The sequence below is a fragment of the Sorghum bicolor genome, chromosome 8 (genome assembly GCF_000003195.3).
Source record: "Sorghum bicolor cultivar BTx623 chromosome 8, Sorghum_bicolor_NCBIv3, whole genome shotgun sequence".
Classification (NCBI taxonomy): domain Eukaryota; kingdom Viridiplantae; phylum Streptophyta; class Magnoliopsida; order Poales; family Poaceae; genus Sorghum; species Sorghum bicolor.
In genome coordinates, this window is record NC_012877.2 from 4,711,014 (window position 1) to 4,737,978 (window position 26,965).

Consider the following 26,965-nt stretch of genomic DNA (forward strand, 5'->3'; position numbering starts at 1 on the left):
GAGCCTTGGCCCTAGTGGCCTTAGGCCTGGGTCCGCTAATGCTACATGTCTAGATATTATTGTATAGTAAAAAATATCTAAAAAGTAAATAGAAAAAATATAGATATATTTTTATAACACTAAAGTGTCCATGAGCGGCTATAGATAAGTGTATTCATTGATATGTTCCTTTTACATTTATAACAAACCAACCTAAATAATAGAGTCATAAGATAGCCACCTTATTTACCTTTTTTTCTATACGACGAGTTTGTACTATAAATTATACTCCTATACGAATACACATGAGTATAACATAAAAACAAGTTATAAAAATATCAATATTGTCATATGTATTATTTTAACATTTATTTATTAGATAGACATAGTTTTAAGAATTTTTTTTAAAAAATATTATGTATACCCAATGTTGCGAAGTTGTGTCCACCATTGGTAAGCAACTTTACCACAATAGCAAGCAATAATGGATCGTCACCTGGGATCGAGCGACGTGCGGCGATCGGCGGTGCGCCGACATCGGGACGCGGCTAGCACGGGGACAGTAGAATAGGGTTCAATGTGCCATGGCGCTGCCGAGGGTCGTGGAGGATGGCACCGGGAGGCGATGGAAGCGGATGGGCGACTACTGTTGTTGCTGCTGCTGCGACGGCGGTAGGGGTTACCTGTGGCAAGTGTCGGATGTGACATGGCAAGGGAGGACAGGGGTGGAGGAGCCAAGGACGACAAGGTGGGTGTTGTGGGTTGGGTCGGGCTAGGACCTAGGATGCTTGACTGACGTCACTTCGTAGTCCAAATCACTTGGGCTAGGCGGGTTCGATGCATCGATGACTTGTGCATGGACCCGGGCTTGTATGCAGTAAATCGCGGACTCCAATGGCGACTTGCTTTTGGGTCTTGTTTAGTTCCGAAAAGTGAAAAGTTTTCGGTACTATAACACTTTCGTTTGTTTGTGACAAATATTATTCAATTATGGACGAGCATCTCCAAGAGTTCCCTAAATTCCACTTGCCAAATCTTCTATTTTAGCAACTTGATAAAATATTTGCCAAGTCAAAATTTGTTGTTTCTCCAAGAGTTTGCCATTTGGGCTTGCTAAACTAAAAAATGAGGCCCACAAACCGGCTTTTGGACCAACTGAAATAACAGGCAGGGGCTCTCGACCGATTGTTTTCTGCCAGCCGGTGCACCCGCGATTGTTTTCTGGTCAGGTTTCGTGGCTTGGATATACAAAATGTTGGTTGCCTCATCAGTGTAAAAGAATGCTGCAAATGCTTGTGCTATTGATGGCAGCACAAGGCGTTCCCTGCCCTGTACAAGCTTGGCAGAACGAATTTTCCAACTCAATGTTTACATAATGAAATCAGTCACGAATTACATCTGAATCCACACTATGTGCCATGGCAACGGCCACCTCGTAGAATAGATGAAGCATTTAATAAATTTAAATAAATATCATCTGAAGATAATTAAATCATTTTGCCACCGCCACTTCGTAGTAAATAAATTTAAATAAATATCCAGAACTGAACTTATGATAGTTCAAATGACAAGAAATAAATGATCTAATAAACTTAATTTAATTTCCACGGTGTCTAGCGAGAATCTCCTTCTGCATCTTCTCAAGCCATTCACGCTGAATAGAGTTGAGGGAGGTCGGGTCGGCAAACATTATTTCTTTCTCATGCTTCAACAAGTCGGCTTGCGCTCTTGTCTCCTCCGCTTGTGCTCTTTTTTCCTTCGCTTCAGCTTTTTTTTCCTCAATTTGAGCTTTCTTTTCCTCAGTAGCAAGTCGTTTCTTCTCTACCTCTAGTGCTTCCTTCTCTACCTCGAGTGCCGCCATGAACCTCTCTTGCTTTGCCTTCTCTTTTTCATTGTCAGCCACCTCCTTCTTCGCCCACATTTTGTCAAGGGCCTCCAAGCAAGCTTCGCCACCTCTTCGCCTAAGATTTTCTTTAACCTTCTTTACCCCATCAGATCTTTTTCTTGCTCCGGTTTCAGCACTACCACCAGCATCGGTGGCCTCCTTGTCATGCTCATTGGTGGCAGCTTCCTCTTCCCTTGTCCGAGCCACCTTCATGGCCTTCTTCTTGGTCTTGTTTCCTGCTGTTGATTGTTTCTCCATCTCTTGAAGTTCAGTCCTCTTGGCTTTCCACTTGTCCTCCTCCTTCAGTATATTCCAACAAGGCACAACATTGCATTTCTTCCCATCCTTGTTGTCCATTCTCGAGAACATCTTGAGGGCACTGGCAATCTGATCAAGTGCATTGTCAATATATAGCAGTCAGAAACATAGCAACATGAAATTTAAAAAAAAGTCTAGGCATAGTACCTTGTCTTGTATAGTTGTACCACTTTGATTTCTACGTTCAATTGCATCATAGCAAGAACAAAACTTGTTCACTAAAGTCTGAATTGTGAGCCATCTATGCAGTAAAGAACTTGCTGTCCTTGAAGGTGCATCTGTCTTTTTGTTCTTCTCAAAGTAAGCATGAACCTTACCCCAAAACGAGGTACGATTTTGGTTGGCCCCGTGGAGGGGATCTTTGCTAGCAGCCAACCATCCTTCACAAACAAGTTCGTCTTCTTCAACATTGAAATTTTTGGACCTCTTCGTTCCTTGATTCCCACGACTAGCAACAACTTCGATATCCGGACTAATCTGAGTTTCCTGAGGAGTCAATGGAATGACCAGGTCGTCCAAACCAGCAACATGGTTGCCTGCTTCCTGCAGAAGAATGTCCGACAGGAAATCATCTCCTCCCTGATCCATCGGAATGAGTCTGAAAAAGAATGATCTTTCAGAATTCATACGATCAATTCTAGTTGAAGTATACGGAAGTATATAAAAAAAAATAAAAACGGACAACATAGCTAGAAGACTGTCTTCTCAAGAACTAGCAACATAAAATTTTAAACCCCACTGGACTAGCAGAAAACAAGTGAATCTACTCGACGATCCCAGTTCAGAAAACAAGCTTAAGAATGTTCCTTTTTCTTGTGTGTGTGCCATATGAAAATCACATCCAGCGACAGTTGTGTGGAAGATACTCTCTTTCACAGAAGCATCTTAAGCTTGGATAGACTGCACAATATTGCAAATGCCCGAGCAAGAAACGACAGAATACATCTACAACTACTTGTGAGTTGTGAACAGTTAGATGAATCCAAATCATTGTTAACGCCACATTGCATGGATAACAATACAACAATAACCCAGTCAATCTCATAGAGCCTAGAACGAACACAAGCAGAAACTTGGAAGTTAAAAATAAAAATGAACTTGCAGGATTTCATGTACTTGTCATCATAACATGAAAAAAAATACAGCGCTCAAATAAATGAGAACCCAGAGTATCCAGTATCTTGTTCTGCACATATCACAAACAAAACGAAACTGAACTACATCAGCCCTTTAACCTCACTATCTTATTGGACAGCAAGTTGGCGAAGCTCAGAGAACCAAAAGCTGGAACAAAGGAATCTTAAATGTGAAGGCCAGAGACAGCGTCGCGCCCTGAACTGGGATCCCTGAACTGGGATCGCTGCGTTTCAGAGACAGCGTCGCGCGGTCTCGCCGATCAGCTTGGAGAGGAGGCCGACGAAGCCGTCGCGGTCGAGGCTGCCCACGGTGTCCTTAAGCGACGCCGGTGCCGGGGATGCCATCTCAGACGGGGAAAGGATCGGGCGGCGGCGGCAACAGAGTGGCGAAGTCAATCTACTCGAGAGGAGGAGTCCATGAACCGGGGCGTACCTAGGTTTTCCGGCGATCCCACGAACAGGGCGATCTTCTGGACCTCGATCAGCAGTATACCGGCGATCTTCGATCTGGAACTCAACCGGCCACGCGCGGTGAGTCCACGAACCGGGAAGTGAGTCCACGAACCGCGCGGTGGAAGTTTTCTGGCGGCGACTTCCCACGGAACGCGCGAACGATTTGGCGACGTTCTCCGCCGCGCGGAAACCTGGACGCGCGGAGAAAACTTTTGGCAAGTTAAGGAATTTGGCAACCGTGAATAGCAAATTGTTGGAGAACGTTTTTTGAAACTTTTGCCAAATTTTGTAGTATACCAAGTGGAATAGCAAACTCTTGGAGATGCTCTAACTAGAATTAAAAGATTCGTCTTGTGATTTACAGCTAAACTGTGTAATTAGTTTTTGTTTTCGTCTATATTTAATGTTTCATGCATATGTCACAAGATTCGATGTGACGAAGAATCTTGAAAACTTTTTGGTTTTCAGGTAAACAACACCTTGACTTGAGTCGTCTACGGCTCAACGACTCTGCTCGACACCGAAACGGCTCCGTCTAAATCGTGGACTCTGTACCTACTGTCCTCCGGATCATTTTAGCCTAATTTTGAGATCTAGAGCTAACTTATCAACTATTTAGAGATTTAACTCTAATGTTTAGAGCTTAAGTATACGGAGAGAGAATTCAAATAGGCGCGTGATACAAAACTAATGCCTCGTTTAGTTCTGAAAAAATTTCGGATTTTGGCACTATAGCATTTTCGTTTTTATTTGACAAATATTATCCAATCATAGATTAACTAGACTTAAAAGATTCATTAATCTCGTGATTTACAGACAAGCTGTGTAATTAGTTTTTATTTTCGTTTATATCTAATGCTTCATGCATATGCTCCAAGATTTGATGTGACAGGGAATCTTGAAAAAATTTTGGTTTTCGGGGTGAACTAAACAAGGCCTAACAATGAGGAAACCCATGCTTGCAATTTTAAAAATTCACACGAAAACTCCATTCCATACTACGTGCTAGTGTGCTACACCAGGCGTCCGCAAACTGCTAGCACACCACACTCACTGCACCCACCGCTACTCTACTGCACACAACACGTCAACACCTGTCTTTCATTCTCCTGTGCCGAAGAACATGCACGGTGACAAATTAAAGCCGCCTAGCCGGCTCACTGGCCTTGTTGCTGATGCCGCCGCCGCCTGGCCGCGGCCACCGCGAGCGCGAGCAGGATCAGCGCGGGGCCGACCACCAGGCCGAGCCGGAACCCGCCGTGTCTCCGTCGTCGTCGTCGCCGCCCACTCCCTCTTCCCCTGCTGCCGCGTTTTTTCTTGCCACCGTTTTGGTTCCCCTCGCCGTCAGAGCTGCTGCTTTCCTCCGACTCGGTCGTCCCTCCCGAACTCTCCTCTGCTGGTGGTGTCGCTGGCTTTGGAAGCTCCACCGCGGGCTCTTCGGCGGCGGGCGGCTCCGGCGCAGGTTCTTCGGCCGGCGCCTCAGCCGGTGGCTGCTCTTGCACCACCTCCTCGGCGGCTGGCTCCTGCACTGGTTCCTCGGCCGCCGGCGCCTCGACCGGCTGCGGCTCTTCCACGCGTTCTTCCGCCGGCGGCTCTTCTTGCACAGGTTCCTCCGCCGGCAGCTCTTCTTGCACAGGTTCCTCCGCCGCCGGCTCTTGGACAGGTTCTTCTTCTTCTTCTTCTTCTTCTTCTTCTTCTTCTTGCCCCGGTGGCTCTTCTTCCACAGGTTCCTCCGCTGGCGGCGGTGGTGGCTTCGGCTCCTCGGGCTCCTGCACGACGGCCGGCTCTGGCTTCGACTCCACGTCGCAGGGTATGTCCACCGGCGGCTGCGGCACGTCGGCCGGCGGCTCGGGCTCGCGGTGCGGCGGCCCGAGCACTTCGATCGGCGTCTCCACTAGCGGCTCCGACTCCGGCGCCGGCTCGAACACGACGTCGCACTCGATGTCCACCACCCGCGGCTCCGCCTCCACCTGATCCACCTCCACCGGCGTCTCCACGGGCACGTCGCGGTCCTCCTCCTCTACCTCCACGGGAGTCTCCACCGCCACGTCCGTGACGACCGGCACCGGCGTCTCCACCGCCACGTCCGTGACCACCGGCACCGGAGTCTCCACCGGCACCGGAGTCTCCACGGCCACGTCCGTGTCCACCGGCACCGGAGTCTCGACGGAAACGTCAGTGACGACGGGCACGTCACGCAGCGGCTCAGGCTCCTCCTCGACGTCGACCCAGTCCTCATGCTGGAGCTCGAGGCTGGACGACGCGTCGTCGTCGTCGCCGAGGTCGAGGTCCTCGTCGACGTCGACGTCGACGCCGCTGTCGGTGGCGCCGTCGACGTCGAGCCGCGGCGCCTCGTCCTCCTCCGGCGGGAGGAGGAGCTTGGGCAAGATGACGACGAGCAGGGCGTCGTCCTCGTCGAAGCCGACGGTGATCCGTGCCACGTCGGCGCCCGGCGGGACGTCGAAGACGCGGCGGAACCCGTCCGTCACCACCTGGCGGTGCGCCACGCGGATCCTCCCGACCGCGGCGGCGACGTCCACCGTGAAGGCGGCGGCGTCTTTCCTCGCGCACGCCACCGCCACCTCCGTGCCGGCGTCGCCCACGCGGACGTCGATCTCATCCTTGGCGTAGCCTGCACGCACGCACGCAGCGCCAACGGTTCGGAGCTAGGAGAATTATACGAGTGGACGATGGATGGATGGTGGTGCTTGCGTGCGTGCGGTGCGTACCAGGGAGGTGGGCGAGGACGAGGAAGGCGGCGTGGGTCTCGGTGGTGACGAAGGCGAAGTCCTCCTCGCCGGGGACGGAGACTTGGACGGCGAGGTCGAGGTCGAGGTCGAGGTCCATGGCTGGCGCCCGCAGCGGCATGGACGATCTGTGGTGGTGGTGCCATGCGTGTGGGGTGGATTTGCTGTGGCTTAAACCTGGAGTGTCCGGACTGGACCCAAAATGTGAGCGCGGCTTGATCGAGCTTGGAGTTGGAGGCAGCATATGGCATGGCCAGCGAGCGCGAGGTGCCTTTGCAGTGGTAGCACGGCACGGATATGGCATTCCTCTCCGGGGTGGGTTTGGAATGCACGACGAGAACGAGATGCTCCGCGGGATCGGGTCGGCGGAAAAAGGCTAATTGATTGGTCCTGCATGTTTCAGTGGTTCGTACACGTTGAATCGTCGTTGATCGATCAAAAAATCGAAGAGACCGACACGGCAGAAATGCGGTGGAACGTTTTCAGACCAAACGTCGTTGCTTGGCCAAGGAAGAAGGAACCTTTTTGCCTACTAGTGTTCCATTCCAACCTACGGCGAGTGCAATCTCGTCGTTCGGGCCTTTTTTTTTTTTCCTAAAAGAGATACAACATTGGAGACACACGTGTACGAACTCATATTGGCTTCTACGATGAATTAGAATGTGGATTTGGGGATCTTATTGGTGTTACTGTTGGGGTTTTGGGGTCTAAGGTTCTTGATATCTGACGATCAGACGGACGAGAAAAAAAAAGGGACTCGCTAAATTTCAAGTGTCTGAATTTTAGTTTTCTTTCACATGACGATGTACAATTTTTGTAGGCACAAAGGAAATTGTTGGTTCCTAAAATAAAAAAGAAACCATTAGACAAAATCACAAATCTTACAAAATCTAATATGTGTTGACACAAAAATAATTAACAATTTACAATTATTTCTATAGTCAAACAAGGACAAAAAATTGATATGTTTTGCCATAGACAAATAATACATCACAAAAATAACAATTACTTATACTAATTGCCAAGGGGTTCACGGCGCAATGACAAAGGCCATTGGTTGGGGGGCTCCCACCCAGGGTTCAAATCCTGGGTGCGGCACTTTATTCTGGATTTATTTCCAGGATTTTCCGGCGCTATGCATTAATCAAGATTTGCCGGCTCAGTCCTTCGAAGGTGCTCATAGAGGTAGGTTCCTGCGTGTTGAGTGTCTGTGTTGTACTGTGTAATCTCAAAAAAAAAATTACTTATACTAATTGATAGCACAAGAGCGTTGCCTGAAATCATCTTAAGCTTCAGTCACCTAAAATATAGAAGTGAGAAAAAAATGCCCATGGTGAAGAATGTTCATGGAGGTGTGGTAGTGCAACAAAAGCGGGCATCTTGGCATGAGAAGTCATCCCATCCATCTTGTACTGCTAAAGTTAAAATATTCTTTTTTTTAACATAGTCGATAACTCTGCCTGATTCATTTCAAAAAACAATATCAAATTACTCAGTACTCCAACAAAAAAGCTATCCATGTTGTGTAATCTATATTTGACTACTTTGAAAAAAAAGAAAAAGTCTAACAGCTATTGTATTTCGCTTTTTAAAATAGCAAGTCATGTATCCCAGAATTTTCGCATGCTAGATATAGGTTGCATGTGCCGCTAGCCATTCCCTTCACCCTATTGGAAAGGCTGTTGAAGTTTTTTTTTGCTCGAGTTTCTGTTTTAAAGGTTAGCTAAGTTATGAGTTTAGCCATCTATTTTTACTAAATCTGTTGGAGTTGCTCAAAGAAGGGTAAGAGTGTGAGATGCCAAACTAATGGACTGAGCGAAGAGAGTGAGAGATAGAAGTTTTTTTTTTTAATAATACTAACAAATATTCGCATGCGTCACAACAGATTACACAATTTGTCGTGTGATGCTCGTGCAAATGATAATGAACTAGCTATTTTTGGTGGATTTAATGGGGCTTTGCTCAGCCATAGATTAAAGAAATTCCATGACCCATATATATATGTCTTATAAAGATAAACCCCACTAGCTATTTCTCTTGCCATGCAAAGTGTCCACATCAACATCCACTACAACATCCCACTAGCACATAGCACATTCAACTATCTCACCATATAAAGTGTCCACATCATCATCCACTAATACATCGATCCAACTAACACATACTATTATGTTGTCATTCAAACTATTTACATTAGCAAATCACATCATTTTTAACATATATTATTGTACTACCAACACCATACATATATATCTCTCGATTCTAATATAGTCCAAATTACCTTAGGCCTTGTTTAGTTCCGAAAACTTTTTGGATTTCGCTACTGTAGCATTTTCGTTTTTATTTGACAAACATTGTCCAATCATGGAGTAACTAGGCTTAAAAAATTCGTCTCACGATTTACAGACAAACTGTGCAATTAGTTTTTGTTTTTATCTATATTTAATGCTCTATACATGTGCCATAAGATTCGATGTGATGAGGAATCTTGAAAATTTTTTGGTTTTTGGTGGGAACTAAACAAGGACTTAATCAAATCATGCAGGGAATGATGCATTTGGAATTTGGATGCACTAGGTGAATTCCCCGCGCGTTGCTGCGGGATTTTCTTAAAAATAAATCATTATATACATAGCATTATTATATGGTATTTAGTCTATTATGTATGTAAACATATGAATTTGACTTGCATGTATTTTATTGTATTATATCTAATAAAAATTGCTAAGCTAATAAAACAAAAACTAATATTTGGTTACATTATAGAGAAATTAATTGGTGATGAAACAAATAGTGTATGCGTATGACTTGTAGATAAACCCCACTAGCTATTTCTCTTGCCATGCAAAGTGTCCACATCAACATCCACTAGAACATCCCACTAGCACATAGCACATTCAACTATCTCACCATATAAAGTGTCCACATCATCATCCACTAATACATCGATCCAACTAACACATACTATTATGTTGTCATTCAAACTATTTACATTAGCAAATCACATCATTTTTAACATATATTATTGTACTACCAACACCATACATATATATCTCTCGATTCTAATATAGTCCAAATTACCTTAGGCCTTGTTTAGTTCCGAAAACTTTTTGGATTTCGCTACTGTAGCATTTTCGTTTTTATTTGACAAACATTGTCCAATCATGGAGTAACTAGGCTTAAAAAATTCGTCTCACGATTTACAGACAAACTGTGCAATTAGTTTTTGTTTTCATCTATATTTAATGCTCTATACATGTGCCATAAGATTCGATGTGATGAGGAATCTTGAAAATTTTTTGGTTTTTGGTGGGAACTAAACAAGGACTTAATCAAATCATGCAGGGAATGATGCATTTGGAATTTGGATGCACTAGGTGAATTCCCCGCGCGTTGCTGCGGGATTTTCTTAAAAATAAATCATTATATACATAGCATTATTATATGGTATTTAGTCTATTATGTATGTAAACATATGAATTTGACTTGCATGTATTTTATTGTATTATATCTAATAAAAATTGCTAAGCTAATAAAACAAAAACTAATATTTGGTTACATTATAGAGAAATTAATTGGTGATGAAACAAATAGTGTATGCGTATGACTTGTAGATAAACCCCACTAGCTATTTCTCTTGCCATGCAAAGTGTCCACATCAACATCCACTAGAACATCCCACTAGCACATAGCACATTCAACTATCTCACCATATAAAGTGTCCACATCATCATCCACTAATACATTGATCCAACTAACACATACTATTATGTTGTCATTCAAACTATTTACATTAGCAAATCACATCATTTTTAACATATATTATTGTACTACCAACACCATACATATATATCTCTCGATTCTTAGTGAATTAACATTCTAACTTATTTACATTTCTTCTTCGCACCCGTGGCAACGCGCGGAGAATTCTCCTAGTATATACTAAATGCTAGTGCAATGGCCGTCTCTAGGGTGTGGACAGTTGGTGCGACGGCCGGGGGCCACGACGCTAAGGGGCCTATAAGTATATATGTAATATATATAATACTTAGTATATAGATTTGTCTAATTTTTGGAGGCTTATACAGACACTATAGAAATCCATCAATTAATCTAAAAAAGAAATCCATTAATCAGCACGTCGTCCACATCCATCTATTGCTAGTGTTGCTTCATATTCTCGCTTGATCGATTAGTTGAGCAGATCAATGTTCCTCTTTATTGTCTTCTCGTCCTATTGACCAATCGTCCAATGCAACGATGTAGCTCCATGACACGCTAACACCACACGTCCGCACACTACTGATTGTAGTCACTACTGTCAAATTGGTGAAGAGCAAGGACATAGGTGATCGAGACTTCACCAATTTTGTTATTAGTATTCAGTGATAGTGTTCTAAGTTTCTAATTCTATTCTACTTATTTATTTGTTGTACTATAATTACCTTTTATAAACTAAAACATATGGTGCAAATTAATTTTTTTTAGTTGTACTATATATTTTATATATTTGACATATAAAAAAATTGATGGACTCTTACCCTTTTGCTTGCACAAGGGTCCTTAAAATTATAGAGATAGCTCTGAAGGTTACTCCTATATGAAAAATTGATATGACATCGATTTAATAACTTTGTGTGGGGTTGTCATGTCCACACAATGTCCCGTGCGAGTGTGGTGACATGAAGAGGCTTGGACAACCAGGTTATAAGGCCAGTCTCAATGCATAGTTTCATGACACAGTTACCAAAACTATAAACTAGATAACCGAGCCATATGAGTTTCATGGGGATGAAACTCCTCTCTCATCTGATGAAACTCCTTCATTTAATGCCCCTGCCAAGTCAGCAATTTTGCTTATGTGGCACTCTATTTAATGTCTATGACACTCTCATTAAACATGAATTGAGACTGGCCTAAACATGAGTGTTGTGATACTAAAAGTTTTACAACTATAAATTCAAAAAAAAGTGTTCCAACAACTGACGACCCAACTAATACAATATGATTTATGAGCTTGTTCGCTTGTCTGAAAAGCCATAACTAAAAGTAATATTCGCTGATTTATTAGAATAAGACAAGCGAAACAAGTACACACTTACATACTAGGGCCTTGTTTAGTTCACCCTGAAAACCAAAAAGTTTTCAAGATTCCCCGTCACATCGAATCTTGTGGCACATGCATGAAACATTAAATATAGACGAAAACAAAAACTAATTACACAGTTTAGCTGTAAATCACGAGACGAATCTTTTGATCCTAGTTAGTCCATGATTGGATAATATTTGTCACAAACAAACAAAAGTGCTACAGTACCGAAATTTTTTCACTTTTCGGAACTAAACAAGGCCAAGAACCTATAATCCTATATCGTACGTCGTCAGCCAATGCAGTTGACTGACTAGTTATTACTAAGCCCATGCATGTAAAACGCAAATAATCGTCACGTACGGGGAAAGTAAAACCACTTTCCAATTTTCCATTACAATATAGGAGCCTTTGTATTACCAAGTGTGATTAACCATGTTGACGGGGACGGTAACAAAGTAACAAACCGCGACGACTCATCAATCTGCATGTACATATACGTACAGGTAGGCCGGCCGGTCACTATCACTATGCCCAATCACACAAGCCACGTTTGTACGTCCACTCATCTGGAAAAAGTCCCATTTTCGCTTTGACCCTCCAATTACACTAGCTATATATAATTAACCCCCGGCCTGCACTGCATTGCATGCATCTCTTGTCCATCATCCAGCTGTTCATCATCACCAAGAGTTTGAGCATCGATCAAGTCATAGAAAAATTCACAGTGTTACAGAAACAGTGACGACGACAATGGCCGCCGCTTGGACGACGACAAGGAAGACGATGACGATGAGCGCCAGCAAGGCCTTCTCGGCGAGCTGTGTGCCCGCCGGCGGTGTCACTCGCGACGACGACGACGACGAGCAGAGCTGGAAGGTCAGGGTCCCAAAAGGGTACCTCCCCATAGTGCTGGTCCGCGACGACGACGACGAGGAGGAGGGCGGTGCAGGGACGACGACGACGACGGAGACGAGAGTGCTGGTGCGTGTGCGCGACCTCAAGGAGCCGTGCATGGCCGCGTTGCTGGAGGCGGCCGTCGAACAGTTCGGGTACGGTCAGCATGGGGTGCTCAAGGTCCCCTGTGACGCGCAACGTTTTCATCATGTGGTTAGCATGGCACGCAAGCCCAATCCAAAGTAGCTACGGGCGGCTAGGTGATGAAATATGGAGGAGTTATCTGCATGAGTGTACACGGTTTATTTGCAGCGAAATGACGTACTAGATTCTTTTCAGTTCTCGGTACGGTTCTACATGTTCTAGTTGGACTAGCTTGGACGCATACATTAGAGCCATGTGATGTAATTGTACCGTAAATTCGATGTTTAAGAGATGAAGACATATATGATGAGGTATGTTACAGACAAATTCGATGTGCCGAATTATGGTTTGTTTGAAAAATATATAGTGTTCTTAACTTCAGCTTCCATGCCAGGGTGACATGGGCGGCTCCCCCATGCTCACGGCTCTAACGCACTCCGCAGCCACGCCTCTTGCCCCACCGTCGCCAGAGCTAGCCGAGGCGAGCAGCAAGGAGGGTGGCGGTGTGGCCATCTTGCCCTTCTCCTCTCTCTCAACCTTGTTCTTTCTTTCTTCCTATCCGTTGGTGGCGGCGGGCCTGATCTAGTTCCCCCAATTGGATCTTCGTAGGACCGCCAGATCTGGTGGGTCGGCCTCATTTCTAGCCCTGCCAGCCTAGGCTGCGGGGGACGGAGCTCGTGGTGCTGGTGCTGTTCGCAGCGATGGTGCAGCCGATGGGCGGGCGATAGTGCCTATCGTGTCGTGCGTCCTATAAAACAGCGTCATACAGTGGGCGGCGGCTAGATCCATGCAGGGGCAGGCTGATCCAGGTTGTGGGCGGCCATATCCAATGGTCCGGTGGTCGGGGCCAAGTGGAGGGTGGCTAGCACTAGTACATAATTCTTTTACCGCGGCAGGAAAAATCACTTTACCGAGACGGGCAAACTGACCGCCTCGAAGAAAAGGTCATCATTGATCAATGTTAACCGAGGCGGTCCTAATGTCCGCCTCGGTAAATCGATCAATAAAAACAAAAAAAGCTGGATAAGCCCGCCGAGCCCATCCACGGCTCATCGAGCCCATCCCTGGCAACCGGATCCGCACGTGCATGCCACCGCTCGTCGGGGCCGCCCATCATCGGATTTGCTTGCCATGGCCTCCTCGAGCACCGCTGCAGCTGGATCTAACTCCAAGCGTCGCTGCCGCCACTAGGAGAGCCCTCCCTGAGCGCTACCGCAACAGGATCCGCCACCTCCAAACACCGTCGCGGCCGAGAGAGGCCTCCCCGAGTGTCGTCGCCATGGATCTGCCATGGAGAGAGGGTGAGGGATGGATCTGAGAGAGGAGAGGGAGGATGAGGGCATACCTCTTCTATCGAGCGCAGAGCTGCTGCCACCGGGATGTCGAGGGAGCGAAGATGCAGCGGACCTCTGCGTGGGGAAGGATGGCAACCGTCGTTGTGCCATGCCATGGGGAGAGTGAGGGGTGGTGTCGCCGTTGTGGGGGGAGAGAAAGGGTCGGGCATTGCCGCTGTGCGGAGAAAGAGTGGAGGGAGGGAGGGAGGGAGGGAGGGACATAGAGAGAGAGAGGCGTCAGGTTGGGGAGGGGCATCGGGGTGGGAGTCGAGCTGGGGAGAGGCTCGATAGCGGCGGGTGTGAGAGGGGTGAGGAACCCTAACTGGCGAAGTGTTCGTATATATACTTGAAGGGTGATGTTGGGCCTCGTCTCTAGTATTGGGCTAAGAAACTGTAGTGGGTTGGGCTAGATTTTAGGAGACGGGTCTTATAAAATAACCGTCTCGATTAATGATTTACTGTGATGGTTATATTTATAATGCCTGCCTTAGTTAATAGGCATTAATCGAGGCGGCCGCCTTGGTTAATGGTGTCTCGGTTAATAAAAAATGACCGCCTTGGTTAATCCGAGACATTAACCGAGGCGGTTAAAAATTGTGCCTGCCTCCTAGGGAGTGTCGAAAAGGTCGCAGTTAAGTTATTTTATAGTAGTGTAGGTGTGGCTGGAGTGGATGTTGGCAGTTTGGGTGGCTGGGGCTTCTACCTCCCTTTCCCTGGACCTCTTTTCCTGTCATCTTTCTTCTCCCTTGCTGCTGACCAGTTTAGCTGGTTTTCGCAGTAGGCATCCTCCTCGGCGTGCTTCGTGGTTCGGTGTAGCTCATTGTGTTTCTTCTGTCTTTGTTAGTTGTTTTTGAGTTGTTTGTTGGGTCGATTCAACCAAATTGGAGCAGGTAGCGTTTGTGAGTTTGGAAAGTTTTGTAATTGTAGCAAAGGAGTGGTACATTCTTCTCAGTTGTATGGCTTGACCTAGTTTCCATTCAAAAAACTAGACGGGTACTTATCTTTTTTTTTCTTTCTTAGCTTTTGTCATCCTTTGTAAAAAAACTCATTTTCTACTGCTATAACTTAATGAATATCTTCTAACGAGTCTCATCACTTGTCACAAAAGAAGGCTTAGGAGCTCCAAACAATCTGTCCTAGTATTTGGTGAAATACTTTTTAAGCTGAACATCACCACTTATTATACCCTACACTTGTTCTAATTGAAAGATTCGTCTTTCTATTCTTTCTATTCGTCACTAATTAAAATTATATAGGTATTCCCTTCCAATAACTTTTTGAACTTTACTATTTGACTCCGCTTTAATCCTTCCTCCATAGCTGTGCTAGCAAGTAGTTAATTTTTTTAGGGAGGAAAACCTTGTTTTTTATAGAAAGCCAATGTTCATGATACAGACACACACTAAGGACACTCACAATGCAGGACTCTATCGTAGAGTCTAAAGTTATTTATTAACTTGAACAATGTGGACTTAGAGTCTAAATAAGACTTGGAGTCTTATTTTTTCTACCTCTTTTCTCAATAAATATGCTGCCACATCAGCAAAATACCATAAAAATATGTAATTAATTGTCTTGGACTCTGTGATAGAGTCTTGCATTAGGAGTGCCCTAATCGAAAAATATGTCTCCGACAGTATTGTATCAGTTTCTATCAAAATATCTATATAAAAGATCTATTTTGGGTGTCAGGATATGCACAGCTTAAATCTATGTATCAATGTTCCTCGGGCTCCTGTCCCCAAGACAATCCAGTGATCGAAGACATCTTGCATGTTTCTCGGGCTCCTGTCCCAACCCAGGGTGCTAGTAGTTAAATATATATGCCGAAATTGCATAATCTTTGGAGTTTCAGTCTTACGAGTAAAATAACAAAAACATTTGCAGGCGGCCGGTGAACTTGACAAATATGTGTGCAGGCTAACTCTGAATATTCAGAAACAGCCACCGCAGACAGTGGCGTCGTCAGTGTTAATTACTTTTGTTCATCAATAGTTCATTACCTTCGAAGCCGGCCGTCCATCGGAATTATCTGAGGGAAACGGCCTGTTCACACAAACCAGCATAGCAGCATCCTATATAAGCAGCAAGCCTGTTCATCAGAATTTCTGTCAGTGAAAAATCAACTCGAAAAAAAAAGCCATCATCCACACGAGCAAATCAAATGGCTCCTGCTTCCTCCTCCCAGCCATGGCCTTTACTCCTCCTGTTCATCGTCTTGGTCTCGTGCTGCAGCCAGATCTCCGCCGGCGTTGACCCAACCCTCGGCTTCATCGCCGTCAACCTCACCGAGGACCGGTTCAAGCTGGACCACCCGTACGACCTGCCGCCGGAGCAGCGCTACGAGTTCCTCGCCGGCGTGCGGCGGATGTGGGTGTACTCCACCGACAAGCCCTTGAGCTCCGGCAGCCCCACCAGGCCACGCTCCGAGATCTTCCTAAACGTATATATATACTAACTAAATCAAGCCAACACCATCACTAATCTTCACGATCAACGCTAATTTTCAAATTTCTTTTTTTTTTGGTTTGCACGTTGCTACGGTGCAGGCGAAGTACACGACGGGGGTGTGGCAGTTCGAGGGCTACGGGTACGTGCCGGCGGGGACCTCCGGCGTGTCGGTGATGCAGGTGTTCGGCGCGTCGGGGAGGAACACGACGCTGATGCTGCACGTCTACGGCGGCCGGCTCATGTACTACCACGACGAGGCGCGCGTCGTGGACGCCGACATCTACGACCGCTGGTTCAGGCTCAACGTGGTGCACGACGTCGGCGCGGAGGTGCTCACCGTGTTCGTCGACGGCGAGGAGCGGCTCGCCGTCGCCGGACACGGCGGGTACCGCCACTACTTCAAGTTCGGGGTGTACACGCAGACGAACGCCTCGTACTATATGGAGTCCCGGTGGAGGGACGTCAAGGTCTACACCAAGCTCGGTTGAGGTTCAGGCTGAAGAATCAGAGGTCAAATCAGTGAATCTGAATAAAAGATTTGGGTTGGATGTAGACATCAGTTGTTTATTTATATATTTTCCTGACTTATCTTCAGCAATGTCGATCGCTGAAACTATGTAATAATGTAAACGCTGTATGTGAAGGCGCAGAAGCGGAAAGTCTCTTCCATTTTCTAAAATAGTTAGTCTGTTCGCTTGAGATCGCATTTGAGATTATCTGACAAATTTACCAGCTACTGAGCAGTGTTTTTTTTTTCATAACAAATCAGCGAATAATACTTTTAGCCATGATTTTTCAGCCAAGGACATCTAACTGCAAGCCTGCAACGGCAACATCTGCATTTGGAAGAACAGGTTTAAAATGTCATCAGGCAATACATGGGATGGGTACGAATTACAGAAACGATCTAGCTGTGCCCTGAGTCCTGAGAGAAGTACTGTATGTAGTAAGTACAGTTCTTAGTACACCGATCAACTGTTGCTGTTGGACCAAAATTAGTACAGTAACGTTTTCAATTAATTAACAGAAGAAGAAGACAAACAAAAAAGAAGTTTTTTCAAGAGGGAAAAAAAAGAGAGAACAATACATTGCTTTGCTCAAATCGATAATGGATGGATTAGCTGGACCGACCAATGGCGGACGTGGCGCTGTCAAGCAACAAACAAGCTAGTTATTATTATTGTCATGTCCTCCTCCTTGTCATGGACGTGGCGTTGCCGTCGAAGAGCTCGTCGATGATGGTCTCCACGTCCTCGGCGCTGAGCTTGACGTACTTCTCCGTCTGCCTCCCGGCGCTGAAGTGCTGCGCGAACCGGCCGAGGAAGGAGCGGTAGGCCGGCACGACGACGGCGGCGATGGAGACGCGCAGCTCCGACTGCAGCTGCTCGTCGCTCACCACCCACGCGCCCTGCGTCCGGTGGATCTCGTCCATGGCGGCGTTGAACTGCTTGAACCGCTCCTTGAGCACCGGCTTCTGCACGTGCCCCTTCACCGTCAGCACGCCGTCGTCCCGGAGCAGCCCCAGCACGCGGCTCCACGCCTCCCGCTGGTAGTTCTTGTGGTACTGCCGCAGGTTCGTCGACTGCTTCCTCGCCCACGCCTCGCCGAGCATGGCGTTCGTCTCCGACGACCCCCGGATCTTCTGCAGCATGTACCGCCCGTTGTTCATCAGGAAGATGTTGCTCAGCGACGGGTCCTTGTACAGCCGCGACTTGGCCTCCAGGTTGCTGTGCAGCAGCTCCATCACCTCCATCAGCTGCGCCGCGAACGGGTTGCCGCCGCCGTCGTCGCCGCCGCCATTGCCTCCATTACTGTGGTGCTCGCGGAACACCTGCTCCAGCGTGCTGTTGTACTCGCACGCGTACTTTAGGTAGTTCATCACGTAGCGGGTCAGCGGGTGCACCGCGCCGCCGGGCACCGGCTGCTTCCCGGCGTCGGCGCGGATCGAGCTCTCCAGCTCGCGGAAGATGGCCGCGGCGGACTCGCCGAGCCTGTACCGGACGGCGGCGATCTCGGACTTGAGCTCCGCCAGCCCCGAGTGATGGCTGTGGCTGTGGCTGTGCTCGGCGGTTGCCGGCTCGTCGGCGGACAGGAAGGCCTCGATGACCGGGGACGCGTCGCGTACCGCCTCGTACATGTCGAGCACCTTGAAGAGCTTCTCCGCCGCGCGCTTCGTCATGGCCACGGCGTCCGTGAAGCTGAGCATGTGCAGCATCACGCAGCGGGAGAGGTCGGCGAAGATGCCGCGCCCCACGGCGGCGTGGCGGCCGGCGAAGACGCGGGTGCACAGGTCGTGCTCCGTGGACAGCCCCACGTTGATGGCGTGCCGGAACGCCTTGGTCCACGTCACGATCACCGCCTCCAGCGCCTCCCATGTCATCTTCACCACGTCGTCGATGTTGGACTTCTCGTAGCCCAGCCCCTGCAGCGTCGCGTCGAACGCGTTCCGCCGCGCCACCAGGAACATCTGCGAGCACTCCGTCACGTACCCGGCGGCCACCATGGCGTCGGCCATGGCGCGGAGCCGGTCCACGGTCTCCGCCGGGTACGGCGGCGCGGACTCCTTCCCGGGGCCGGACTCCGACGGCGGAGGCGGCGCGAGGACGCAGCGGTCGGGCTCGTGCGCGCCGCCCAGCTCGGACCCCGTCGTCTTGGGGACGCGCGGGTCCTCGAGCAGCCCGTGGAACTCTTCCTCGAGGAACGCCATGGCCCGGTGCAGCACGGCCGTGACGCGGTTCACGGCGGCCGCGTGCTTGCCGCCGCCCTCGGGGCTCTTGCCGAGCGCGGACGAGAGCGCAGCGATGCGCGTGATCGCGGCGAGCAGCGCCGACGGCTCGCCGCCGGCCTCCGCGGCCCACTTGTCCTCGACGCCTTCGGACCGGGCGACCAGCAGCTCGACGGCGGAGGCGAACCTCTCCAGCGTCGCCTCCGTGACGCTCACCGGCGAGTCCGCATCCTGACCCGCGAGGAACGCGTCGACCTCGGCCGACAGCGCGGCGAGGTCCGGCTCGCCGCCTCCTCCCGAGCCCGGACACTCGCCACCACCACCACCACCTCCTCCTCCTCCTCCTCGTGGCGCCCCATGGTCACCCTCCTCTTGCTCGTCCTCCTCCTTGATGGACTGCTCCCTGGAGCCGCCGTGCGGAGGGTGGTCCCTCTTGTCGCGGAGGGCGCCGAGGGAGAAGTTGCGGTCGACCTCCCGGGTCCTGCCGCCGTCGTCGCGGGTGGTCGCCGGCGAGAAGCTGCTGGACTTGTAGGGCGCTTGGCTCCGGCTGTCCATCTCCGGTGGGTGGCCGGCCGGGTGGAAGGAGGGGAGGAAGAATGAGCAATGGCGAGGTCAGTGGTTGTTTGTTCGCACGGATGGCTGAGGAGACATGCAGAGCAAGAGAGAGAAAGAGAGAGGAGGCGGTGACGGTACGGTGAGGAGGTGGCTAGAGAGAGAAAGCCGGTTTGCGCGGGAATGGAGACATCAGGCACGTTACGCTTGGAACGGCCCCGTTTTAGCTGGCCGGCAACGAGAGGTGCAGAGGTCTCCTCTCTCATCTCTCTCTCATCTCTCTCTCTCTCTAGCATATGGGGAGTTTTACATGTTAACATGTAGATATAAATTCAAATTCATAGATTTATGGTCAGCAATAGCTCAAATTTAAGGAAAATGTTATATTATAGGTACTTTTTTAGAGGAAAACAATCAAATGGAAGTTTAACTCCTAAAGAAGCGCTTTATGAAGCTTTTGATTGATTATTTCTTCCTTCTATACACACGGTGGAAGAGGGCACTAGTTTTGAAGAAAATAAAAACAGGTTAACTCCATGCCTTTTAACCTTTCAAAAAAGATTCACTAATCTAAAAAAAATAAAAAAAAGTAATTTCATTGAATTGTATTTTTATTGATCAATTAGAATTATCTTTTAGAGATAACATTAGGATCATCTTCAACCTTATTATCTTCCCATTCGTTCGTTGACTGCATCACTTGCCCCCACCTATCGGCCGAATACACATCACCTATTATGCTAAACAAATGTTATCGGTTCGTCCCAATGTCTCCCCCGTTCTTGGTCGCCTCCTCGGTCAATCCGTCTCTCTATTTCTCAGGCCGTTGGATACAATTGTCTATATTGATCTCTTTTTTCAACCTAATGCTTCATCGGTGCATGGATCAAGAGACCGTTCTAGTAGACATAGGGGACACAAAAATTGTAAGATACCATTGCTTAGTTTGCTTGACATTATAGATGATGTCAACTGAATCAGAACTGTCTAATTTGCATATTGCATCCATCTTCTTCTTCGTTCTTCATCATTGACCATTTTGACGATGCTTGGTCTTAACTCTTAACCCCACAAGGAGCCCTCAACCAGGGCACTTTGAAAGCTTAGGGCAATGATTTATGTGAACTGGTGTAAAAATCTAGTATCCAATCATATCTATTTTGTCAATTAGTTTTAGACTTAGCTATAAATAACATCAACATTTAATCTCAAAATATGTTTATTAAAAATTACATTGCAAATTAACTTACTTAGTATTATAGATACTAGCACCTTTTTATATATTTGGTCAAATTTGATATTAGTTGACTCCTAAAAAAGTGAGATATGCACTTCTTTTTGAACAAATAGAGTAGAGAAATATTACCAATGTTGTGCTGAATGCCATATTATATTACTTTCTGAAACGACCGTACATATTGGAATATAAAAAACTAGGCAAGGATACGGAGGGTTGAAATATTGTGTTCCTTAGATGGGTGTGTTACATGGCATGCGTTGGTTGTCATCAAATATAATCTTAGTTGTGGTTTAATACAAATTACTCAACAGACTGCTAGTATCAGGTTCTTGTTTTATCTGCAAGTGTATAAATATATGATCTAGGATTTTTCACGTGGACATAATTAAGCATGCATATTATAATATCGATTATTCGATAACTATCACGTAATTTTTGTCATCTATAGTTTGCATATACTTATATTTTTTCTAGAAATTTTAAAATATTATTTGACATGTAATAATACAAATAGGCTAATAATTGCTATTATTGATTAATCATAAGATTTCTGAATGGTGGCGGTGATGTAAGTGTGGGTGTGGGTGTGGGTGTGGGTGGGGAGGGGGCATTGGCTCCCTTCTTAACAGAACCTGCATTGCAACCATACTTGAAGTACATATCAATATCACGGCCTCACTTGGGTTACTAGTACAGTTCAAATTCTTTGTTCAATTCTGGACTCTGGCTGCTGAAAAAGCTCAAGGATGCGCACCGCATCCATCAACTCACTTTCATTGATGATCAAGATCCCGAGAATACATACCTTTTATAAGCTTTGGAAGGAACGAAAGTCTCCGCTCTGGAGTAACTTAGGCCTTGTTTAGTTCCAAAAATTTTTGCAAAATTTTTCAGATTTCCCGTCATATCGAATCTTTAGACGCATTCATGGAGTATTAAATATAGACAAAAATAAAAACTAATTGCACAGTTTGGCTGGAAATGACGAGACGAATCTTTTGAGCCTAGTTAGTCTATGATTGGACAATATTTGTCAAATACAAACGAAAGTGCTACAGTGTTGATTTTTCAAAAAAAATTGAACTAAACAAGGCCTTAGTCCATTCAACTTGTTGCTGATTTATGCCAGATTTTATTTACATCAAGATGAATTTTATGTGTAACTATTATTGTTTTTATTCATACAGTTGAAAACATTGAAGAACATGCTCTATGTAATTTGAGCATTGGAAGAGCCAGAGCATTCTCAACAAGATAACTTGGCAATGCCCACCATGGCATAAACTTGACGGCTCCCTAAACATCCTATAAGAAAGTAAGTCTGTTTTTCGCTACCATGGCGGCGAAAATTGCTATCAAAGTCGTTTAGTCGAAGAAGAGGAAGAGGACGACGGTTCGTGAAAAGAACAGAGATTGTAGATTCTGATAGACGAATCTAGCATATAGCAACATCTTAATGTTATGGATGAAGAAGACAGACGGTGTAGAATACTTAGTACTCTGGTCTGAAAGTGCCGATGACATGGCTCCCCACTTTCCCACGACGGGGACAGGAGTAGCACAGGACAGCACACACGAATGTCATGTGGCCTCCCTCTCTAGTTTCCCCAAAGCCATGGGAGATGCAAAGCTTCTTTGACTTTTGACTAAACAATTTCAGCTCTTGCCACTGCAACCATCTTCGTGCCAATTAATGTGTGCTCGTGCTACTCGTTATTTATTTTCCTTTTTTTATATAGAAAAAAATGACAAACAACGTGCATGATTGAATTCGCCTAAACATCTACATTCTGCATTGCACGACCTTGTTCTTAGCTGGCTGTCCAATGCAGCAGCAACAACAAAACAATAACCAAAAAAAAAAAAGGAAGAGGCTATCCAGGGACTGGTATCAGGTAGGAAGGTGGGTGTCATGAAAAATAACACAATTTTGTTTTCCTTCTGTTCTCCAGTCTTAAGATAAGTACAAGCGTAGCCTCATGGACTAGGCAGTATGTATCAAACTGGACTGAAATGCTACAAAACAGTCTGGAAACACAAGAGTTTTGCTTTCAGATTTCCTTTTTTTTTTTGATAGTACAAAATAAATATGCAAGTCCGTTATAGGCATGAACGATGGCAGTTAGGCAGATCACCGGTGCTTTGCCGGGAATCCGCCTCCACCACTCTTGCGTATGAAGGTGTTCCTATTCTTCGGCTTAGGTATGTCGTGGATATCCATCACTTGTATTGTCCTCTGCTTTTTCGCTGAAAAGGGAGAGGGGAAAAAGTAGTTAGAGACATGGGTATCAATATCACTGCTTTCGGATCTCACTGACATAGTGTTAGCCTGACAGTTTAGCACATCATTTTGACAAAGTTCAACATCAGGAAATGAGACTAAGAATTATGAAGTGAGATGCTATTTAACTTCGTAAGGTTCTAAGTCAATTGTAAGTACGCAGAGCATGTCATCGAAGTTTTACCATTTTGCGCTTCCTGATAGTTTTCCTGAAGCCTCTTCCTGGCTGAATCTAGCTTCTCAGAATCCAAAAGAGTGTTCTTTTGCTCCCTCATTGCTCTCTGCGGAGTGTAATTATGAACATCACGTGAAAGAATAGGCACTGTTATGCTAAACGTGAGCAGAGCAAAGTCAAAAGTCCAAGAAAAGTTAAAGCCTAATTATGATAAGTGCCTTTTTCACTACTTTGCATGATACCATCAATGTGCAGTGAGTGGTGGTAAAGTGAGGCTAGTGAACAGAGAGTAATGAGCTTATTTCCTCTTTCTTTTCTAGGGAGGACTGAACTTATTTTCAACCCTTTTTGTGTACACTGAACAAAAGCAAGTGCATAGTCCCTATGCAATGACAAGTACAGCTGTAAGAAAAATCAGAGAGGACTATATGGTGGTCAAAGACTTACAGCTGGTGCTGATGATGAAACAGCAGGATAGTTGTTGCTGTTGTTCTGCTTAGTGTTATGGTATGCAGGAGCAGGGCTTGTTCTACGCTTCTCCACTGCTGACTCCACCAAATTATGATTGCTAGACCTCTCTGAGCTCAAAACATCTAAGGTCCAAAATAGGGACCATCAGTACATCAGTTGGTCAAGCTCAGTACATCAGTATGAGCTCTACTTAAACCTCTTAAGGGATGAACTCACTATGGCTCTGTGGGCTGGAGGAATACTTGAAGTCTGAAGCCTGCAATTGCACAATAGCAACAAAATAAATTGATTTTTGTTGGCAACCATGGCACTGAGACAAGCAAAAGACTTTGAAAGTATAAGAAGATTGGTATGAAGCAATTAAAATTTTGGTTAGCCTTTTTAGTTGCTACTAAGACGTGTCTGCGAAGTATGACACTTAGGGAGTAGATGTTTGTGTGGTATACTATTTTTTGTTTACAATGGATTTGCTAGGAAGGGAAATCGAACTACACAACTTTAGCATGATACTGTCCTCAGTCCAAACATCTCAGAAAATTGAATTTACTAAATCTGGTGTGACACAGTTGTTTTATTTGCAATTACTATACACGAGAAACAGAAGATCAGCACACAGTGGAGCATGAAAGAATAGTTACATGAGTATTTTGATGGTACTTGGGTTGAACTTTATCAGGTGAGTCACCATCGCCTGCCACCATGAACCAAGGGTATCAAAATTATCACCAAACACAGAGTAATTCCAAAAGCTTTGGAGCTAAACACAACACATGAGACAAGATCAAAATTCTGTACAGCAACGCACTTATGATCGAGCCACCAACGTCACCACCTGAGTTGTGCAGCCTCACCCAGTCATCCACAATCTCCTTCCATTTCCTTCAAAGACCGAAGACAATGACAAATCCACAATCAGATTATCAGAAGACAGTTATGTCCTGTAACCAATCCAATAGAGCAGTCAGCTGGTTCATCACCTAACGAGCAGCTTCACCAGTTGCCGGACCTCGCTGGATGGGTGCTTACGCAGGCCATTCACATGGCGGCCAATGTCGGTGTCCTGCAAAAAACAGAATCGCAAACTTTTCATCACGTTGAGCTGCTGCCTCAGAAAGCATCCGAACCAATCTTTCCTTGAACACGACCAACGAAAAGCGAAGCTAAAAGCAAGTTTGACCTGGAGAGCCTTGTAGGTGATGTCCATGTCTGCTAGGTTCTGCAGCAGGCTCACCATCTCGTCCTCCGACTGTGAGGAGACCACACGACAGAGGTACAGATTGCAACGAAGCAGAGGAGACCACACTGTCAGCAAATTGTAGCACTGCCAAACGAGGTAAAAATGGGATATTTGAGGACCTGGTCCGGGTCCTCCAGGAAATCCTTGATCGCCAGGATCTTGCTCTCCACGCCGGCATCGGCCTCCTCCTCGTCGTCGAGGCTGTCCGCGTCGACCTCCTCATCAGGCGAGGCCGGAGACGCCGCCGCAGGAGCAGCAGCGACGGCACCATTCGGCTGAGCAGCAGGCGGCGGGGGAGCGTCGGCGTCGCAGTTGCGGCAGCGGGCTGACCCTGCGTAGAGGCGCTGGACGATGCCGTCGCGGCGCGCGCGCAGCTCGGCGGGGCTGTCCCGCGCGGCAGCGGCGAGCGCCGCGTCCACGAGGTCCCACACGTCGCTGCCGCTGCCGAACGCGGCCAGCGCGCGGCGGAGGCGCCCGTCGGAGCTCATACTAGCGGCGGTGGAGCGGTCGCCGACCGGCGCGGGGAGCGGGGATCCTCGACGGACGGCCCACGCAAGATCCGGTAACGCGACCGGCGGAAATTCCTCGGAGGCAAACAAACGCTAGGCCGCCGAAGAAGCGCTCGGCGCCGGCGCCTTCGGCGGGGGCGCAGCCATGCCGATGTCCGGACGGATCGGTGGGAGAAGGCGATCCGGATTCCGGACTAGAGGAGGAGGGGGAGGCTGGGGGATCGGACGGGAGGGCGGAGTGGATCCGATAAGGGATGTTCCGGACCCGTTAACGGCGTGGTGCAGGTGGGTGCATGGTTGGTTGGCAAAGCGGAGAGATTGGGGACCAAAAATTCCCGCGGGTACATTCCTTGTTCCCGCGGCCTCATGTGTGGCAATTACAGATGAAAACGGATCGGATACGGACGGATATTATTGATATCATATTTGTTTTTATATTTCTGGTCGGATTCGGACTCGAATACGGATAATGTCAATAATGTCGGATAAGATACGTTTGAATGTCGACATCATAAATATACGATTAAAGTATTCGGATACGGATACGGTATCGGATGTTGAATATTCGGACTCGGATACAGACAAATCTGAATCCCTTTAAACGAATTCGGTCTCAAATACTATCGGAAAATATCCGTACCGTTTTCATCCCTAGTCACAATTCATTGTGCCGGTTGTTTTTTTAAAAAAAATTACAATCTTTTTATTTTTTTTAGAACACGACTTCACACGTACTTCATTGAGGAGCATAAGCGAATTCCAATTGGTATATGGACTAGCTTTCATAATTATGAATACGTTTTTGGTATTGAAAGAATATATTTTTATTTTTGAAAAAAAAGTTCAAGATGCACATTGGTTTTCCATCTAATTGGATGTAGTTGTGTTGAAATCCAATCTGATTGTATGGAAGTAGTTCAAATGATGCATGATGGAGGTTTCTGGGCCATGGATGCAGTGGCATTCTATGGTGAGATCGTTCAACTATGGCAAGAATTTAGCGAGATATCTATTAGTCATTGTAATTGATCTTGTAACTTAGTAGCCCATGAATTAGCTAGGCAAGCTTTAATATAGAAGAGTTCTCAAGTTTGGGTAGATGACCCCCCTTCATCTATACTACATTTGCTTGTAAATGATGTAACCACTTATATGAATCAATAAAGTTTGCCTAAAGTTTTTTAAAAAAACTGATTCAAAGAAAATTTGGTTTTCTACCATTTTAACTAATTTATTTATTGCATGGTAATTGAATATATGGTACTATTTTGATTGCCCATGGTAAGATCCTTCAACCACTACCTGGGATTTAAAGTAATTTGCTGCATCATAACTGAAACAT

The 26,965-nt window shown here is 46.5% G+C and overlaps 4 protein-coding genes across 4 annotated transcripts; 1 reads left to right on the forward strand and 3 right to left on the reverse strand.

Annotated features, from left to right (window-relative positions):
• On the reverse strand, positions 4,664-7,249 carry LOC8073485 (fibrous sheath CABYR-binding protein). Its single transcript, XM_002442820.2, has 2 exons — positions 6,501-7,249; positions 4,664-6,403 (listed from the first exon to the last, which is right to left on the reverse strand). The coding sequence occupies exons 1-2, from the start codon at positions 6,820-6,822 to the stop codon at positions 4,929-4,931; spliced, it is 1,797 nt and encodes a 598-aa protein (XP_002442865.2). The 5' UTR covers positions 6,823-7,249; the 3' UTR covers positions 4,664-4,928.
• On the forward strand, positions 16,020-17,474 carry LOC8073486 (citrate-binding protein). Its single transcript, XM_021445902.1, has 2 exons — positions 16,020-16,425; positions 16,532-17,474. Exons 1-2 carry the CDS (start codon positions 16,147-16,149, stop codon positions 16,919-16,921), a joined length of 669 nt encoding a protein of 222 aa, XP_021301577.1. The 5' UTR covers positions 16,020-16,146; the 3' UTR covers positions 16,922-17,474.
• Positions 17,397-19,908, reverse strand: LOC8079861 (exocyst complex component EXO70B1). Its single transcript, XM_002442821.2, has one exon. The coding sequence runs from the start codon at positions 19,711-19,713 to the stop codon at positions 17,617-17,619; it is 2,097 nt and encodes a 698-aa protein (XP_002442866.1). The 5' UTR covers positions 19,714-19,908; the 3' UTR covers positions 17,397-17,616.
• LOC8073487 (probable mediator of RNA polymerase II transcription subunit 26c) lies at positions 22,859-25,943 on the reverse strand. The gene is made up of 9 exons (XM_002442822.2): positions 25,234-25,943; positions 25,055-25,123; positions 24,855-24,937; positions 24,683-24,756; positions 24,516-24,568; positions 24,094-24,133; positions 23,854-23,999; positions 23,416-23,512; positions 22,859-23,197 (listed from the first exon to the last, which is right to left on the reverse strand). Exons 1-9 carry the CDS (start codon positions 25,600-25,602, stop codon positions 23,082-23,084), a joined length of 1,047 nt encoding a protein of 348 aa, XP_002442867.1. The 5' UTR covers positions 25,603-25,943; the 3' UTR covers positions 22,859-23,081.